The sequence below is a fragment of the Balaenoptera ricei genome, chromosome 10 (genome assembly GCF_028023285.1).
Source record: "Balaenoptera ricei isolate mBalRic1 chromosome 10, mBalRic1.hap2, whole genome shotgun sequence".
Lineage (NCBI taxonomy): Eukaryota > Metazoa > Chordata > Mammalia > Artiodactyla > Balaenopteridae > Balaenoptera > Balaenoptera ricei.
In genome coordinates, this window is record NC_082648.1 from 8,366,378 (window position 1) to 8,386,205 (window position 19,828).

Consider the following 19,828-nt stretch of genomic DNA (forward strand, 5'->3'; position numbering starts at 1 on the left):
TATTATTAATTTTTTTCTTGCTTTGTTTCACTTCTAGAACCTCCAATAAACAGTAGAGGTTGTTGAATAAAATAATTGATAAAGACCATTTTTATATTCTTCCAGGGTTCAAAAGAAAAACTTTCACTCTTTTACTAGAAATATGATGTTAGGCTTAGGGTTTTTTGTTACTGTTGTTAGTTGTATTTTCTTTTTTCTTTTCTCTTTTTAATGTCAACATTATCAGATTAAAGATATCTTCTGCTTCTAGTTTTCTAAGTGATTTTATTATGATTGGGTGTTGAATTTTATCTAATGCTTTTTCTACATCTGTTGAAATAGTACTGTATTCTGTTTTATTTTTCTTCCAAAAAGCAAATCAATGCATATTGTCCCACTTGATTATTTCTATATATTCCAATATTTAGTTTTCTTTGATTTTCTGTAAAGTTGATATTTACCATGTTTCTGGAGAAGCAGGAAAAATTAGCTTCAGTTTCTGTATTCTCACCCAAAACACTGTTTATGCGCAACGGTATCTGGCTTGTATCTGGATGATAAAGTATAACTTTAGGTATGACTTTAGGTTCTATTCACTTAGCAAACGAGGAGAAAGAAGAAAGTTTGAAAATTTAAATTGTTAGGAGAGAGGCAGAAATGTAGTCTCAGTGCATCTTTATTCCATTTGTGTGATCGCAAGATGTATGCTCCCTAAAGTTGCCTTTAATTGCAGGATAATAGCTGGGGCAAAATAATTGCACTAACTACATTCATGCTTCTGGTACTTCACTCATTAGTATACTCTCAATCTTCACTGGATTGGCCAGCTTCTCACATATAATACGTTTAGTCTCGGTGCACCTAGTATGAGAAACATATGTGTTTTCTGTGTATCCACAATACATCGAATCATCTAAGTCATTTGTATTTCTTGTAAACCTGAAAGAGAAAATAAAGAATTACACTTGGCAAGTCAAACATTTGAAACACATTCACAAAAAAAAAAATTACTTTCCCAACATATCATTGCTCCTAGGGTCTGCGTTGTCTAAAATAAAGTTTAATCATTATTTAGAATGTCAAGTGTCCAAATTACTCATTTTTATTGACAAATATGCAGTGTCACACACTGCCTGATTTCTCTCTGCCTTTTCTGCTTTCTCACATCTGGAATATTTGTTGTCCTTTATTTCCAGACACCTCCCTTTCCCAATACCTAATATGATTTAGAGTAATGCAATTCTATTAGATTCTCTAGGAAAATTGGACCAGTAGTATATCTTTGAGACTGTCCTCCTCAAATCATAATCACCAAAACCAGGAATTAACCTCATCTGTGATACCTTAAGCTCAATATCATCTCCAAGTGACATTTCCCTCCCTCCAGCCATTTTTCAGAGATTTTACTATGAAGTTCTGAATAATTACCAGCCCCTGATACAGGATTACTGATGAGGGACTATGCATTAAAGACAAACTTGTAAACTGAGTATATTATCTTTGGGAAAAAATGTAACATCAATATTGGGTCAATAAATAATGATCAATCAATAAATAAGTTCCTCAGTTACATTTTCAAAAGTGAAATTTCCCATTTGAAGTGGCATAATACAGATGTTATTGATCACATCCCAATTCCAGAAACAAACCCAAAAATAACATCGAGGATAAAAAACAAAAGGGAATTACATATATTATATATGAAAATATATACATAATAATGTATTCACCTATACTAGGATATAATTTTTATTTCTGTATTATTTCTTGATGATTTGAAATATTTACTGTGTTTTCCATCCCATTATAGATTACCTTCCCATTAGCAATAGTTACAAATAAACACGTGGAAATCCTACTTTTTGAAATGAGTCCATCTATACTGTTCCCTGATGCTCACATTATCTTTACCTCTAGTACTTCACTCCAAATGAGGTCTTCAGAATATATAACCTTCTCTCCTCCGTTTGTGCATATCCTATTCCCCATTCTGTGCTGTCATTGCAGACTGCCAAAGATAGAGCTGCCTTGTCTTTCTGACCCCTATTCTTACACATACTATTTCTATCTGATGGAAAAAGCAAACAAGACAAAACAAAACAACAACAACAAAAACAATCAAAGCTTCTATTTGCCACTTTGCCCAACGTGGTGAGTATGGAGGAACCTCAGGGTTTAGATTCAGGCAGCACCTCAACAGTTATCCTGAGCTCACCCCTGCTTGATGTGTCCTCAACCAGCAAATACGTATAAATTTGTGAGATTGGGACAGCATCCAGCAGCTTGAGGCTCTGGTTTCTTTCTTCAGTGTAATCCTGTCTGCTTCCCAAATTTAAGGAATTATAAAACACAAACGGATAAGCCTAACACCCCCCCTTATAAACAGAACAAATGCAACATATGAATCCATTTATATTTATAACCACATGTCTTAACCACAACAAAATATTTTATATATCCCATATATGCAATATATCATGCCCATGTTCATTTTATTCTCTTTACCAGAAATGTTCTTCTAGTCAGTCTCTAAATTTTTTATTCAAAAAATGTCCATTTCAGGGCTTCCCTGGTGGCTCAGTGGTTAAGAATCCGCCTGCCAATGCAGGGGACACGGGTTCAAGCCCTGGTCCGGGAAGATCCCAAGTGCCGCGGAGCAACTAAGCCCGTGCGCCACAACTACTGAGCCTGCATTCCAGAGCCCACGAGCTGCAACGACTGTAGCCCGCGCGCCTAGAGCCCGTGCTCGGCAACAAGAGGAGCCACCGCAATGAGAAGCCCTTGCACCGCAACGAAGAGTAGCCCCTGCTCGCCGCAGCTAGAGAAAGCCCGCGCACAGCAACAAAGACCCAGTGCAGCCAAAAATAAATAAATAAATAAATTTATTTTTTAAAAAAATGTCCATTTCAACTGTCAGTTATAACACAAATTTCAAAGCTAAAATTTATTTTTTGATATTCCATGTATCCTTACTGAAGCATTTATCACATTTTATTCTTTTCGTCTGTAAAATTGTTTAATTAGCCTGTGCATACAATTAATGGTTAAGTAACTAAGGGAAGAATCAGTCTTTCATTCCGCTTTGAATCCCAGCACTTAGCACAATTTTAAGTACATATTCGAGCCTAGTGAATTTTGTTGGCTTCTGTAATTTTCTTAGATAAACGTATTACTCACAGAAATTCTCCCTTATTTGGCTTATAAGTTCCTTACTCACTTGTCAAGATAATGGGAAGACATTCGCAGAAACTTTTTCGTTATTAAACACAGTACAGAAGCCTGATGGAAAAGAGTTCTTTAAAGATGCAATTTCAATAGAAGCTAGTTTTCACTGTAATCTACACTGCTACACTAGTGTAGGGAATTCGCCTTTACTGAAACCAGCTATAAAATTTTAACAACCGTATTACCAATGATAATAGTATTTTGAACTGAAGATATGATGAGGAAACAAACTTATGTATAGTCAATCTTTTAATTAAGCTTTGACTGTTTGGGGAAGGGAAAGCGCCTCTTAATGAGGTGACTGTAAAACACTTAGGGTCTTGTCTCTTAAAATGGCTTTAAATCTTGACCTTAGGAGTGATTTCAAGTCCTATACTGTAGTGCAGATAAGTGGCTCAGTTGATCACAACCATATTTTGACAACTTTGTTCCCCTAGTGTGGTAAATTGACCGAGAGGTGACCATTTGTAAAACATTTGAAAACATGTTTTCATCGTTCCACTTTCAAAAGTATTGCTTTTGTTAAACCCAATATTTAGCTTTTCTTGTGATACATTTTGTTAGCCTGTGTAAAAGGATTAAATTTCAATAGGGTTGTAAAAACTCTATTTTTATGTGAATTTAAGTGCAGCCACATACTGTTTTTTAAAGCATATGTTTTACCACTAATTTCCCAAAGTTACAATAAAATCCTAAAAGTAAAAATCTACTAGAATTTACTGTAAGGCAGACTGTTAAATGGTAGAAAATTATTTCACAGGTTAGGCACTGAAATTTTGAGGTATATTAGGTGTATAAGGCACTTCACTTGGATGCCTTTTCATTTGTAGGCAGCCTCAGGAGCACCAAAATACGTTGGAATTCCAGTACTAAGAAATATTGATGTTTGTAATATTGAAAGGCAGTGTTCGTTACTTGGAAAGTTGCGGCCAAAGTAATCAACTCTGTAGGCTCCAAGCTGTTGGGGATGCTGGTACTCATTAATGTTTTTTACTGAATGGTTGGAATCACATGATGCACCACACCAATTAATCTTTAAGTAACGTTATTTTATAGAACTGTTTAAATGGTGTGCTTTAGATGAGGTGTGTTCCTCTCTGCGCATTGTCTTAAACTAAACATTTAGGGCTGAACAGGATTTATGTAATTCCTCATTTCATGGTAGAATTTGATCCCGTGAGTTAATTTGATCCCGTGGGTTAATTTGATCCCCACTTAAGTGGGTTCTTGTTTATTGGGTTTTAAACTATAATTTGCATGCCATGGAGGAATTTGAATATTGTCTTAATGAAGGACATGCTTGTAATCACATACTTGCGTTGCTCAGGTTTCATTACCGTGTGATAAGGTTTTTTCCTCTAACGACATTTAAGAACTATTAGTGATTTCCTGTTTCTTTTATTAGTTAAGCAGTCTAAAACTTGGAACGTTTTAGCATGGAGTCAACAGTGAAGACTACCAGATGATTTTGTATTGGAGAAAAGAAAAGTAACCTAAATTGTGAATTTCAGTGCTTTATAAGGTGTCTTCAGAGTCAGCTTTTGCATTATAGGGGCTGTTACAGGCCAGCTGAGATGACCACTTACAGTTTATACAGAACTCATATGTATAAATCAACATTCTTAGGATATTACTATATATCCTTTGAATAAACCCCTGTGAAGCACTTCCTCCCCCCTAAAATGGTGCATAACGTAAACATGAAATGTGTAGTATGCAGATACCATTTATTAAATAGTTTGTAGTGTATAAATTTAGAACATTTCTTTTCGACAAAGGGTGAATTGATTGCTAATTTACCATTTAATTCTCTCAGGAACAGGCAAAACAACTTCTCATCTTGGATAATCAGATGCAAAGTCATCTACGAACTTAGAGCTGAAGTTAGAAATAATATAAATGGCCCTTTCAACCTTGACCAGCTGAAAATAACTAAAACACTTTTCTTTAAGTGAAAGTACGGGATTTTTCACATCTAGCAATTTTAGAGTTCAGTGTTAACACAATATTTCTAGTGAGAAATTGTTATTAGAAGCATGGGAGTGAAATAGTATGAAATGGTGGTGAGTGCGTCTATCATATTACTGTAGGTACTTGGACTGGTGCAAACTTGATTCCCTTTCACGGCCCTATTTAGGAGCTGTTAAAATCCAGTACCATTTTTTGTTTCATGTAATAGGAAATAGCCGAATTCACTTTAAAGCTTCTCAACTATTTATGAAGAGCTCACTTGTTTTAATTGAAATTCACTAGAATTGAATGTGGCATGAAACCACTTAGCCTGTGTATTGGACAAAAATATTAATATCATGATAAAATTCTACACGTTAAGAGAATTCTTGTAGGCTTTTAAAAAATGATTTCTTTTTGGTTAGGTTTAAGAAATATGTGCAATGCAGGAAGACAGATCAGGTGAACGTGTCGTAGCAGACAATTTTTTAAAACGGTGTTAGACTTGAATTCATCCAGTTATTGTTTGAATGAGGGTGGGTGGGTAGAAGGATAATGAAATTACTGTATTGTTTCTTTCCTTAAGGAAAAAGATGTGAATCCTAGCCTTACTTCAGGGAAGTCTTTGAAGCTGTGATGGACAAAAGTCTAAATTAAATGTATGTATGCTTCATTATATTGCTCTTAAGACTACTGAGATGGCAGTTTAATTCTTAAAAACAATAAAATGAAAGCATAAATACTAAAAAAAAAAAAAAAAAAAAAAATTCAACAAGCATAAAGACTTACCAGTCAGAGGATATAATTGTCTCATCCAAGATCTTGTAACCGTTTTTATATTTTCTGGGAGATAATCCCAGCCAATAGTTATATAACCTCAGGGATTTTATAAATTCCTACAGGAAGCAGAGGTTGTTTGTTAAAATCATTTTCTCCCATTTCTATAAATTACCTCACAATGTAATTTCTTACAAATTACTGTGCTAAGGTGACATCTTTGACATTCTACTACTATTTTCTATGCCATTAAAACAAATTGAGACAAAGTGTCTCTTACTGTAAGATTTCCTTCAACATTTATACCTCAGTTACTGTCTCACATGGAGAAGGATCTACTAATCCATGTGTAACCTTAACTTAGGGTCAGTGAGGGTCACAAACTTCAGGATTCAAATGCTAAGCAGTAAATACTCAGTTCGGGGGCAAAAGAGGTGGTTATTCACAAAAACACAAGTTAAGAGAAACACAAGGAGCAGGAGAAAAATGTAGGAAGGTCAGATGAGAGTGGTTATAGAATAGAATTCAAAACCAGTCCAGAAATTTGTAGCCAAAGTAATAGTTTTTTTCTCATATTCCAGTAATTCGTTGAGCAAATAACTATGAATGGATCATTTGAGAATAATCAGATAAGGAAGAGACTATGGATTGATTTCTGCTCTTCTATAAAGGAGGGCAAGGATTCTTAGAGTAGGGAAGCTGAGACTTTTGGGGAAATATATTTTTGCTTAAAAATAAATATGGGATTACTGTCTGAAAGACCAGAAATGCTAATTAATGAGTAAAATATAGAGATACTATTTAAATATTAGAATAAATAAATAAATATATAAATAAATCTTCCAGAGAACTCACTTTTCCTGGGACCCAGGAGGAACTCAGTGCAATATATCTGCTTGGCACTTGCCTTTGCTACCCCATCTTAATTCTACTTTTTTATACATATTTTATCCAAGCTATCTTTTTATTCTAATACATGTTGGCTTTTTCTCTTAGTTTAAAAAATACAAAATGGTGGAAACAAAGAACCTCCTCCTGTGTAGATCTTATGGAATTGGTAACAGTCAGGAATAATTACAGATCTTCTGTTTTTAGATAAATGCTCAGAAATAGTGCTCTAAGAGTTGATCCTAAAGTTCCAGTTTGGAAATGTTCGCAGACCTAAAGATTCTGGGTGCCCCATATCTACCCATCTGCCCTTCAGCCTCTGAGATTTCTCTGCTGCTAAGGTCCTAAGCTAAGGTTTCATATGACTAACCTTGGCTTGATACCCTGAGATAAGTGTACTAAGTTTTATTCACCTCATACCCCAACTAAAATAAGCCAGACTCATGTCTGGACTAATACAAATCTTCCCCAACATGCCTCACTCTCTGTTCTATGATGGGGAAAGTGACTTCCTTCCTCACAGGAAGAGATCCGTGAGATCTTACCAACATGCTTTTGTTTGTAATCTTCAACAGACTGGCATTGTGGTCAGAACATATCTTGTCACTCTTTTGCCACGTTTCGTAATGCATAAATTGTATATAACACCTGTCCTCGTGCCACATCCATTTCTTTGGACAAGGTTTACATTTGTGCTCTGGAAGAAGAGCATACTTTCATTTGGTTTGTGGGGTTAATCTTCATAATTCTTATTATTTCCATTGTTCTCTATGTTAAATTAACCACATTTACTTGTCTTTCTTCTTACATCAAAGGTGAAGAAAATAAATCCTGTGTTCCAGGCTTCTGTATACCACCACAATGTGTCCAAAACATAATTAGACCATATTTGAAGTTAAACACTCAGATTCCAGTGTATTTTCCTACCTCAGGAGCCCTGAATAGCAATTAATTAATCTCCTTCTTTCCCTTTGTCATTTTGCGTATTTCTACATGGCAATAAAAGGTAATAACAAGAAACATTGCCTCTTCCAACTAGAGCATTTCCAGCTCTCTGACTTGCTGAATATTCGGAAGACTTCTCAAGAGGACAAAGAACATGTTTTAGTTATAATAACTATAGAAACTTAGAGATATTAAAAGACCAATTCCTCCCAATTCCAAAGGTAAGACTTGACTTCTTTTCTTAACGTTAACTCATCAAACACTGACTGAAATTTAGGAACGAGGTCATCTGTAAAGAGATGACCTATCTTCCATCGCTGTCCTTTTTAAAGGATTAGAGAAGGATTAGAGAAACTGTAGACTGTCTAATGTTTTTGTAAGTAACTATCATCTTCTGATAATTTGGGGGCCTATAGTTATTATTCTGTTTTTCTTCTAACTGCACAGAAATATCAGTGAGTCTTCTGTCAGCCACATTTAATTCTTTCCTCCAAATAATGGTTTCCTAAGGAAAAGCTGCTAGCTGTTGATGAAATGGTTCTCAAGTGACTCCTAGGTTTAGTTCATTGTCTAGTAAATAACTCAGAGAGAAATATAGGATTACCTGGGATTTTTGTATATAACTCATGACATAATTTGGTGGCTGTTTCTTGAAGTGTGATAGAGAGATTCCTGATCTTCTCGGAGCTATTCATGTTATGCATTAGTTGTAGAGAAACATTTCTCTGAAGTTCTTCTTTGAAATTTTGTAGTTTATTCAACTTTTCCATGTCTATCTTCGAAGTTATGTAAACTCCAGATTAAAAAAAAAGAGATGATAAAAAATTGTAATCCCTCAGTACAACCATCACCTCCTTTTTGCTGAATTGTATAAAGAATATTAAAGGTCTAGGGAAGCAATTATTTCATGAGAGTGAGAGAAAGAGACTAAGTACCGTGTTGTAAGTACCTAGTTATAAGTCCCTTTGTGGGCATATCACCTATAATCATTCCAAAGCCTCAATTCAAAGAGTAAAACTCGTGCAATTCTAGGTGTTTTCCCTGTCAATAAAAACACAGGTAATACATACATAGGCTTCCTAAGACTCCCAGTCCAATCAGCAGCAGAAGGCATAGAAGAGTCAGAGCCCAGGCTCTTTGACGCCATACGTGGGACGCAGCAGGTGGTACTGTTGGAAGCAAAATTAGCAAAGACACCTGGAATGGTACACATCTTAATTTGATTCATGCATTCATTTATTTTGCCTTTATTTCTTTCCTCCCATGTCCCTGGTGAAGGAATGCATTTTGCTAGAAACTCAAGGATATTTTAAAATAACTTTTAAGAGAATAACTCAAGAAGAAGTCAAAAACATTTTGTTAATTGTTTCGCATGCAAACTGATTCTCAAAGGAGAGGCTGTTAATTCATAGGCTGATTCAAGAAACAGGCAAAAATTGGGTTGAAAAAGAAGTGAGAAGACCAATCAGTCTGGAAATAACGTATCTTGTCTGTACAAAATTGGGGAAACTGAGTAGCAGGCAGCTAACAGAAAGGTCGATTTGAGTATTCCTTCCTTGAGTCGACAATTGTGGGGTGTCAGAGAAAATAATTTCATTTATTTATGTTTGTCCCCAGGAAATCCTGAGAGTTCGGCTGTGGAACATAAATGATCAGCTGTCTCTGTAATGTCTCTGGCTGTCCTCCCATCAGCCAGATCTTAGGCTAGACTTGCATAATTTCCTCAGAATTTTTTCATGCTTTTAGCAACAAACTTTTGTCGAATGTTTCTTTTTTGCTGAACAGTGAGGCTCCAAACAGATCATTTCCCTACTAAAAATCCTCCAGTTTATAATATAAACTTTATATTATAAATTAATTATTATTAAGTTACTATGTGATTTAAATTATCATCATTTGTATACATGGATGCTAGATATTTCAAGAAAATATAATTCAGGGTTAACATTACCTCACTATACTTCTGATCTATGTCCTACATATCACAGTTGGTGATACAGTGATACTGTGAAATATAGAAAGAATTGAAAATAAAATGTGAAACAACTTTTTTAGACCTTGAACAATAGTTAATGGCAAAAGAATTACATAGTCAAGATCATATCTAAAGTTAGAATCATGACTTCAAGTGCTATCATTCTTACGAACTTTTTCTAATGTATTTATGTATACAATTAATCAAAAATTATCTGTTGAATACCATCTGAACACTGGACACTAGTCTGGGTGCTAACAATACAGAAGTGAGCAAGACATGCCAGTTCCTGCTTTCATAGGAGATTAATTTTAATTGTGAGAGAAAATAAATGGATAGATAGGTGATAGATACATGATAGATAGATAGATAGATAGATAGATAGATAGATAGATAGATAGATAGAGATATATCTCAAATTGTTATATGGTATGCACAGATTTGAAACTGAGTTATATTATAGAGAGCAGGTAGTTCAGATCTTATGGCCACTGAGAATCAGCATGAAAAATCAGTGCAAAGAAATTACAGACAGCAAGAACACCTAGTTCAAAGACTCTAATTTTGGGGAAAGCTTTATCTATTTGAAAAACAGAAAAGATTCAGAGTGGCTAAAGAATTGTGGCCAAGGTGAGAAATGATGTTAGAAGTGGTCAAAGAAAAAGTCAGGAGACAGATTTACAGGCTTTGTTAGCCAGAGTAAGGGCATTGGAGTTATTTGGAAAACCACTGGAGGGGTGCAATCAGGAAGAGAAAATAATTAAGTTTTTTTTTTTAATAGAAAGATCACTGTCACTGAATATAGAGAATGAATTGTAGGGCTACAGTATTGGAAGCAGGAAGAAGAGCAAGAAACATTTCAGTATGCTACGCACGAGAGAATGGTAGCTTGATTTTACTAGTATTAGAAAATGATGGCCCATGGATAGATTAACAATACCTCTTATAGTTAGAATCTATAGTTCAAATTTATGAAATGTTTATGAGAGCTCCAACTTGATAAAGTTGGTAGATAATAAGATGTATACATTTATAGGCAGTACAGCATTATGATAAATAGCACAGCACATTCTCAGATTAGTGTGCCTGGGCTTGAATCCTGGTTCTACTGTGTATCACCCGTGGGACCTTGGACAAGTTATTTAACCTCTCTGTGTCTTAGTTTCTACATTGGTTAAAAAAAGAGAGCCACAGAGTTTCAGAGATTAAGTGATGTAATATTTGTAACACAATTAGAACAGTGCTAGCATATGGCAAACAATTAGTGATTGTATTTAAATATGTATTTATATTTGTAATTAATGAGATGAGGATGATTGGAGAGAAGAAATAGTTTTAGAGAAAAAATAAATATTTCTATTTTTGGTCTTTTAAATTTGAAATGAAATTAGAACCCCATGTTCAGTGACATAAGAAAAGGGGACCCAGAACCGAGCCCTGAAGTAATCTGTAGGGAATCTGATACAAGGGGAAAAGTTGAAAGAGAAGATTGAGAGGGCGCAGCCACTGTGGTAGCAGAAACCATGAGGACGTGGCCGTGAAAGTGGGCAAAGACAAGTATTCAAATAAAAGGGACTGTTCAGCTTTGCAAATGCTGCAGGAAATTCAAGTAGTACAAGATCAAAGATGTGACTGTCAGGGTGAATCAGGGAGGAGGTCATCTGTGACCTAGACAAGAATCGTCTCCATGAGACAATGAGAGCAGAAGCCCAGGAGAGTCAGATGAGAAGAGAACAAGAGATGGAGAACTGGGAGTCTGTGACCAAAGACAATACACTCGAAAAGTTGGGTTGTGAGAGGAAACAAAGAAATGGAAGAATAAATGGAGAGTTTTAAGTGGCCAAGTAGGGACTGTGCTTTGTTAAAACAGGAGTAGCAGAGTATGTTGGTGCACCAAGGAGGGGTAATTAACTAGAGGAAGGAGAGAGAATAGCAGAGGAGAGAAAGGAGAAAATTATGGAAGAAATGTCTTTGAGAAGGACACCTGGATTGAAATTTAGAGCCAAATGAGGAGGTCTGCCTTTTGATAAGAGTAAAGAAGTACATTGTAAATATTATCTAGAAGTAAGGCAGAGAGTATGAGTGAGGATATGGCAGGATGGAAATTCTGGTAATAGAGAGAAAAGGGGTGGTGTGAAGTATGAGCAAAGCTCATCAAGTGAGAGTAAGCTGGGCTCGAAACTTTGTGTGTTTTTACCCGCAGTGTTCAGCTGCTCAGGTGGGGCACAGACTGGGTGGATACTTAAATTTAATAAGAATTGGAATTTTTCAAGGAAAAAACAGAGGAGGGGGTGTATAAGAGAGTAAGAGAGTAAGGGTAGATGTTAAATAATATAAAACTTATATTACATAATATAGACTTTAAGCTGAATAATGAGAAGATTAGACAAAATTGAGAAAGTCAACAAGACATACGAGACATGGATTCGAGATTTCTGCAGAGACAAGGAATTTCTGAAGTGCAAATTTAGAATAAGGATGATTAATAGGACAGGAAATGAGAAAGGATGTGATGGCATATGTAAAGAGCAATGATGGTATATTAAGTTCATGGTATGTTCCTCTCACACCATAAAAAAGGAGAAATACAAACAGGGAAATTCAGACAGGAAGTATTATAAAATCAGTAACTTCCCACCCTTTTTAAAAAAGTCTGTATTAAAGGAAAAGGCCACAGAATTAAGCTGATATCCTTTCTCAGGATTTACAATGCTGATGATAAATGGCTCCAAGGTTTAACAATGAAAATTCTGTTCACAGTAAAGTTAGAACTTTAAAGAATGTTACATCTTGTATGGGGAAAAAAAACACTTAAAGAATGCATGAGAATTTTTCTATTAGTCCCCTTCTCCTAATTTCGCTGTTTCCACCACGTTTTTTGTTCACCATATGCACTGTTTAATTTATACACACTGATTTTAAGTATGGATATACTGGGGCAGATTTCATCCAAAAGGCCAGAAGCCAGGAGGTAGAAGCTACTTACAATAAGAGAAATATGGGATTCTGAGTAGGATGGAAATTAGGGTATACTTTATTGAAGTAAAAACTGAAAGGAAACACAAGTAGTCCATTTATCGTAATTAAATTTGAATAAAAAAATACAAAACTTCCAGGCACAAGGTGGATTTGAATGTTGTATCTTCTAATATTTCTTTATCGCTTTTCTTTCTTTAGTCCTTGATGTGTCTTTTCATTTAACTGAACCTCTTCTATGTTTTAGAAAGTTGGGGAAAGATCTCCAAAGAAGTAGGAAAGTTTTTAGAGTAATATAGGCCCAATTTGGTAAAAAAATCAAATAAAATCCTCTAAAGGTCCTCTCTGTCTGTCTGTCTCTCTCTTTGTCTCTCTGTCTCTATTTCTTTTTTAGACATACATGGACACACACACACACATGCACGCACACACACACACATACACACACACACACACACACTAGCATTTTCTTATAAAAAAGAATATACAAAGCCATGACTTTCCTGGACAACACGTCTTCATTGTCCATGGCTTCCTTTCACGGGGGAAAAAATGTTTCACAATCCAGTCATACGAAAGTACTATCCTGTCCTAATTATCTTGATCGTGATATGAAAACAAAACAGAAAATTTGTAAAAGATTGAGTGTTCAATGCACTGATCATTGCCTTAAAAAAAAAATTATAGTCATTTTGTATGGACATTTTTGGTAAAAATAAGAAGATTAATTAAAAATTCAAATGGAGAGTTCATTGCCAATTCACTAACACCCAAGGGGCAGGGCATCTGCTCTTATACTTCTGTCACTTTCTGCACTCTGACCACATCCATAGCTTAAAATCTTACCTTTTATCCCAAATTTGTCAAACTCCTGGATTTTTCCTGTCTTACTGGAGTCCTGGAAATTTAGATCTGCATAAGTGACTTCTTCAGACATTGATGGCTATGAAAAGAAAGCCCGACAAACTGCAAAAAAAAAAAGAAAGAAAAGAAGAGGGTGAACTCAAAGAGTTGGATGATAAACAGGAGTTGTGTTTTCAACTTCTGTTTATAAACCAAAGCTTAAACCTATAACCTTAAACTTCTGGTTTTAATGCACAGTACCAATCACCCACACTCCCGGAAACGAGCTGCCATACGTGGCCTCAGAGAAGAACAGAGAGCATCTTTCTTCCTCTTATCCCTTCCTTTTCTCATTTCTCTATATCTGCTGACCACAGAAAGTAGTTTCTAAATTTGTGTTTGGATATTGTTAGTGTTGTGCGAAGGGGCACAAATCACCAGTGCCACATGGTGCAGATATAACATAGAGTTTCTTGGAAAAAAGTCTTAAGGAGAGAAATAACAGAAAGCTCACAGCCCTCAAGCACTCACTAGTCTACAGCCATGGCCTGTATGTGTCGTGGCAAAGGTCCTGATAGAGGGATTTGCATCAGCCAGGAGATCACACATGCACAGAGAGAGGGAGAGCGTAAGCCCCACCCGATCACCCTGTTACACAGGTACAGGATAGACTAAAAGGACCGAGGGAACGCCTAGTTTCTCTAGTAACAAGAAATATACTAAGGGATCTGGAATAGGGGCTGTGCTAGGGCGTGTGCATACTGACAGCTACGGTCATTATACCAAAGCCCCAGAAACAGCTTTGCAGGTCAGGAGGTTAGCAGACATTTGGTCCTGGCCCAAACGTCCATAAGACATTTGGTCCACGCCAAAAGGTCCTTGAACTTTGGTCCTATCCAATATGTCCATGAGCATATTTGGTCCACGCCAAATGGTTTTGGACAGGACCAAATATGACCAAGTATCAAGGACCTTTTGGTGCGGATCAAATGTCTTATGGACCGAATGTGTTATGGACATTTTGGATAGGACCAAATGTCCTGTAAGGGGGAATTCTGCCAGCTGCTGAGTATATTCTAATTGTGCATTCCAAAAATGAAAAATAACCACAGAAAGGGTTTGGGGACACAATGGGCCCACTGTGAGATGGACCTAAACTAAAACTCCATTGGTCACCGAACCTCCATAAGCTCTTACTCTGCCTGGTGGGCCACAGTGATATTTTGGGTCTCCTGGAATTAGTATAGGTTCAGAGCATTTCCTGAAAGGTCTGACTCTTTCCTTTTCTGAAATGCACAGTGACCCTAGTAGACTAGCCGATTTAGGACCTGCCAGTGTAGAAGCCCTGGTTTCCGGAGTGGGAACAATTTCCCCAGGCAGCACAGAGAGACTCTCGTTCACGTGTAAGCTATGGCTGCTACTCTGCACTTCTGGTGCCAGGAGCCCAGCAGGAAAGAAAATGAGTCACAATCCTGACGGGGCTAATTAAACCTGATTATCAGGAGAATGTAGGGCTGCTGCATAAGAGGGAAAGTGAAGCACGTGTTTGGCCCCAAGCTGACCCACTAGGATATCTCTTGATAGTCCCCTGTGAAATTTTGACAGCTAATAGGTAAGAAATGGTATTTTGTAGCCAGGGGCTTAGAGCCCTTAGTGATGAGTACCTTGATCACCCTACCAGGTAGAACATCTAGTCTAGGTGAGGGTGTTGTCAAGGGTGCGTGGAACTGGAATGGTGGTGGAGTAGGAAGGTGATGGATATTAGCTACAACTTCAAGACAAACTGTAATGACGGGGAGTGTGGTTTGTCCCACTAATCTTTTGTGAGTTTCACCAGGACAAGAGACTGAATAGAATACTGGAGGGGCTGGGCAGGGAACATTTATATACTAACCAAGCAGATCAGTGTGAGAGTAGATTGCAGCAGATGCTTTGGTTTGCTGCCCAGATACTCCTGTCAGGACTGATGTACTCACTTCCCAAGCTACTGGGAATGTTAGCAACTGAATTCTCTCTGCTGAGTCTTTTTCTGGGAATTTCTCTCTGCCAAAGGGAGTCACCCCTCTCAGGGACAGCCTGCATCAAATGACTAGACAAGGTGACAAGTTGGGGGTAATAAAGGTCCAGCCTTCTGGCCTCAAGATGTGCAACTTTGAAGGATCAGCCTAGCTCCAGAGTTCCCCATAGGATTAGCTGAGGCCTCAGTGGCAACTGAGTTGTATGGATGAACTTTTCTCTTTATCCAATGTTGCTTCCCTCACCCTCTAAGCTGTTACTCACAAGGGCATTTACCATTAAAGCTTCTACACAGAAATCCCAGAGTTTTAGAGTCTATTTCCTAAGGAGTCTTACATATTAAAAAAAACTAAAGTGATTATTTTCTTGATCCACTTTATATTTTTTAAGGGAATAAAAACATTTTGTCACATTATGACTCTGGTTGCTTCCTTTTTACTTAACTTTTATTGTACTCACTCTTACTTATTCATTATCCATCCATTCAACGAATGAGCATGCTCTAATTGCAGAAACTATTATGCCTAAGATTATACAATAAATAGTTTACTTGTGGTTTTTCATGTGGCATGTAAGGAGGTTGGAAATTATCACTCCCATCCACATAACAAGTAAAAAACCTAAAAGTAAACAACCCTTCTTAGATGCATCAGAGAACTGAGGTCACAGGGCAAACCACTGTGCCATAAATCGAAGAGACAGACAAGTAGAAACGGAGAATCACAGCTTCCTAGAGCAGAGGCCTAGGAGTAGAAAAATCCACAAGAGCTGGTACCAGAGCAGGAAAACCTAAACTTTAATTGACAAACTTATGATAAGGAGATTAAGGGAAGGTTCTGCAAAGATAATGACAGCCCACCCAAACAACATCGATGAATAGAGTAAGTTCTGTCAATCAAAGAGTTTCAAAAACACAATTTCTGCATGGGATATATTCTTCAACAAATACAGTACCATTAAAAATATTCCCTCTCCCTTCTGAATTCTTTGTCAGGCAGTTTGGATATCTCCACTTCTTTAGGGTTGGTTACTGATGCTTTATTTTGTTCCTTTGGTGGTGTCATTTTTCTCTGATTCCTTGATCCTTGTAGCCTTGAGTTGATGTCTGCACATACGATGAATTAGTCCTCTCTTCCACGATTTGTAGACTGGCTCTGGCAAGGAAAGCCCTTTACCATTTAGCCCTGCCAGAGATTCTGGGAGGTCCTGGTGCCAGAATCTACAGACATGCAGGCCTGGAACCTGGGTCCAGGGGCAGTTTGGCCTAGTGCCTGGATCAATAGGCACCGGCCTAATTATTGGGTAGACTTGGAGCCTGGTTCTATGGAGGTGGGTCTGGAGCCTCAGTCTATTGGGGTGGTTCTGGAGGATGGGTCAACAGGGGCTGGCCAGGTGCCGGGGTCTGCAGGGACTAATTTGGTGCTAGGGTGGATCTAGAGCCTGAGTCTGTGGCAACAAGCCTAGAGCCCGGGTCCATGGGTTCTGGATTGGAACAGGGCTGGCCCAGCACCAGAGTTCACTGAGGCAGGCCGGGTGCCAGCGTTCATGACAAAGACAGATGTTCATTGCACTCTCTTTACCAGGTGGTGCTGCATTTCATGGGCTTGGGGAGGCATGATGCAAGTAAAGTGAAACTGTCCTTCTTACTCTCATCAGTGTGTCCTTTCTTATTTCTGTGTTCCACCTGTTGCTGTAATCTCTCACCTGGATTCCACTGCTCTTGTGAAGGTGTTTCATATGTGAATGGTTGTCAAATCAGTGTTTCTGTGAGGGATGGGGACCCTCCTATTCCATCTTACTGATGACTCTTCCTCAATTAATCTCTTAAGGAAAGATTTTTCCTAAAATAGTTTAAGTTCACAGGTCTTGTACTTTAGACACCTGTCATAGATTTACCAGTACCGGCATGAAGCTGGAACTCAATATTGCTTCCTATATTGTTTCTCTTTCTGTCGTTACTTATCTCAAATAACAATAGGTCTCTGTTATGCTTCGCGTCTACTAAGTGCCAAATGGCCTTAAAATGAAATACTCATGAGTTCTGAGAACATTTTTTTTTAATATGATTGTATAATGAAATTAGCAATTGAATTATAAGCTGTTATCACGATATTCTATAAAACATTCACTGGTGTTCTCTGGTGAGGGATACATTTTCTCAATATTCTGTTTCTTTCTTAGTGGAAAAAGGCCCAGTTTCAGCTGTTGAAGATTGATCGTATGTTCCAAATGCTAACCCTTTCCTTTGGCTGGATCAGAAGAGAATAAGAAAGATAAATGAAGATATTTTGGTAGTTTTTTGGATACTTTAGTCTTTTCACATGTCTGAGGGTTTGTTTTGATAGAGAAGTTCATACTGAATTACACAGTGTATCATCATACTTTTGGAACTTTAAACTTCTTAGAGAGGAGCTTCAAGATGGCAGAGGAGTAAGACGCGGAGATCACCTTCCTTCCCACAAATACATCAGAAATACATCTACACGTGGAACTGCTCCTACAGAACACCCACTGAACGCTGGCAGAAGACCTCAGACCTCCCAAAAGGCAAGAAACTCCCCACGTACCTGGGTAGGGCAAAAGAAAAGAGAAAAAACAGAGACAAAAGAATAGGGACGGGACCTGCACCTCTGGGAGGGAGCTGTGAAGGAGGAAAGGTGTCCACACACTAGGAGCCCCTTCGCGGGCGGAAACTGCGGGTGGCGGAGGGGGGAAGCTTCGGAGCCACGGAGGAGAGCGCAGTCACAGGGGGGCGGAGGGCAAAGCGGAGAGATTCCCGCACAGAGGCTCGGCGCCGAGCAGCACTCACCAGCCCGAGAGGCTTGTCTGCTCACCCGCCGGGGCGGGCGGGGCTGGGAGCTGAGGCTCGGGCTTCGGTCGGATCCCAGGGAGAGGACTGGGGTTGGCGGCGTGAACACAGCCTGAAGGGGTTAGCGCACCACAGCTAGCCGGGAGGGAGTCCGGGAAAAAGTCTGCAGCTGCCGAAGCGGCAAGAGACTTTTTCTTGCCTCTTTGTTTCGCGGCGCGCAAGGAGAGGGGATTCAGAGCGCCACCTAAACGAGCTCCAGAGACAGGCGCGAGCCACGGCTAACAGCGCGGACCCCAGAGACGGGCAGGAGACGCTGGGGCTGCTGCTGCCGCCACCAAGAAGCCTGTGTGCGAGCACAGGTCACTCTCCACACCGCCCCTCCCGGGAGCCCGTGCAGCCCGCCACGGCCAGCGTCCCGTGATCCGGGAACAACCTCCCCGGGAGAACGCACGGCGCGCCTCGGGCTGCTGCAACGTCACGACGCCTCTGCCGCCGCAGGCTCGCCCCGCCTCCTCCGTGCCCCTCCCTCCCCCCGGCCTGAGTGAGCCAGAGCCCCCGAAGCAGCTGCTCCTTTAACCCCGTCCTGTCTGGGCGGGGAACGGACGCCCTCAGGCGACCTACACGCAGAGGTGGGGCCAAATCCAAGGCTAAACCCCGGGAGCTGTGCGAACAAAGAAGAGAAAGGGAAATTTCTCCCAGCAGCCTCAGGAGCAGCGGATTAAAGCTCCACAGTCAACTTGATGTACCTGCATCTGTTGAATACCTGAATAGACAACGAATCATCCCAAATTGAGGAGTGGACTTTGGGAGCAACGATATATATATATATATATATTTTTTTTTTTCCCCCTTTTTCTCTTTTTGTGAGTGTGTATGCTTCTGTGTGTGATTTTGTCTGTATAGCTTTGCTTTTACCATTTGTCCTAGGGTTCTGTCTGTCCTTTTTTTTTTTCTGTAGTATAGTTTTTAGCACTTGTTATCATTGGTCGATTTGTTTTTTGGTTTTGTTGCTCTCTTCTTTATTTTTTTTATTATTTAAAAAAATTTTTTTAATAATTACTTTTTATTTTTTATTTTAATAACTTTATTTTATTTTATCTTCTTCTTTCTTTCTTTCTTTTTCTTCCTTTTATTCTGAGCCATGTGGATGACAGGCTCTTGGTTCTCCAGCCAGGCATCAGGGCTGTGCCTCTGAGGTGGGAGACCCAAGTTCAGTACATTGGTCCACAAGAGACCTCCCAGCTCCACGTAATATCAAACGGCGAAAATCTCCCAGAGATCTCCATCTCAACGCCAAGACCCAGCTCCACTCAACGACCAGCAAGCTACAGTGCTGGACACCCTATGCCAAACAACTAGCAAGACAGGAACACAGCCCCACCCATTAGCAGAGAGGCTGCCTAAAATCATAGTAAGGCCACAGACACCCCAAAACACACCACCAG

The 19,828-nt window shown here is 38.7% G+C and overlaps 1 protein-coding gene across 2 annotated transcripts; it reads right to left on the bottom strand.

Annotated features, from left to right (window-relative positions):
• Positions 1-569: 569 nt before the first annotated feature.
• Positions 570-18,831, bottom strand: CLEC12A (C-type lectin domain family 12 member A). 2 transcript variants are annotated; one of them, XM_059934467.1, is made up of 7 exons: positions 18,384-18,831; positions 13,562-13,681; positions 8,835-8,933; positions 8,369-8,557; positions 7,365-7,516; positions 5,944-6,050; positions 570-918 (listed from the first exon to the last, which is right to left on the bottom strand). In XM_059934467.1, exons 2-7 carry the CDS (start codon positions 13,650-13,652, stop codon positions 750-752), a joined length of 807 nt encoding a protein of 268 aa, XP_059790450.1. In that variant the 5' UTR covers positions 13,653-13,681; positions 18,384-18,831; the 3' UTR covers positions 570-749. The 2 variants fall into 2 exon arrangements, with proteins under 2 accessions (XP_059790450.1, XP_059790451.1); XM_059934468.1 differs by lacking the exon at positions 18,384-18,831 and adding an exon at positions 18,203-18,356.
• Between the last annotated feature and the right edge of the window lie 997 nt (positions 18,832-19,828).

What these genes read in the sequence shown, in the direction of transcription:
- CLEC12A (XM_059934467.1), bottom strand. Translation starts at nt 13,652, where the DNA reads ATGTCTGAAGAAGTCACTTATGCAGATCTAAATTTCCAGGACTCCAGT. An exon ending in TGACAAATTTGGGATAAAAG is followed by an intron (nt 8,934 to 13,561) that starts GTAAGATTTTAA and finishes TGCTTCCAACAG; the next exon opens with TACCACCTGCTGCGTCCCAC. An exon ending in GTTATATACAAAAATCCCAG is followed by an intron (nt 7,517 to 8,368) that starts GTAATCCTATAT and finishes CTCTTCTTCCAG; the next exon opens with AGCACAAATGTAAACCTTGT.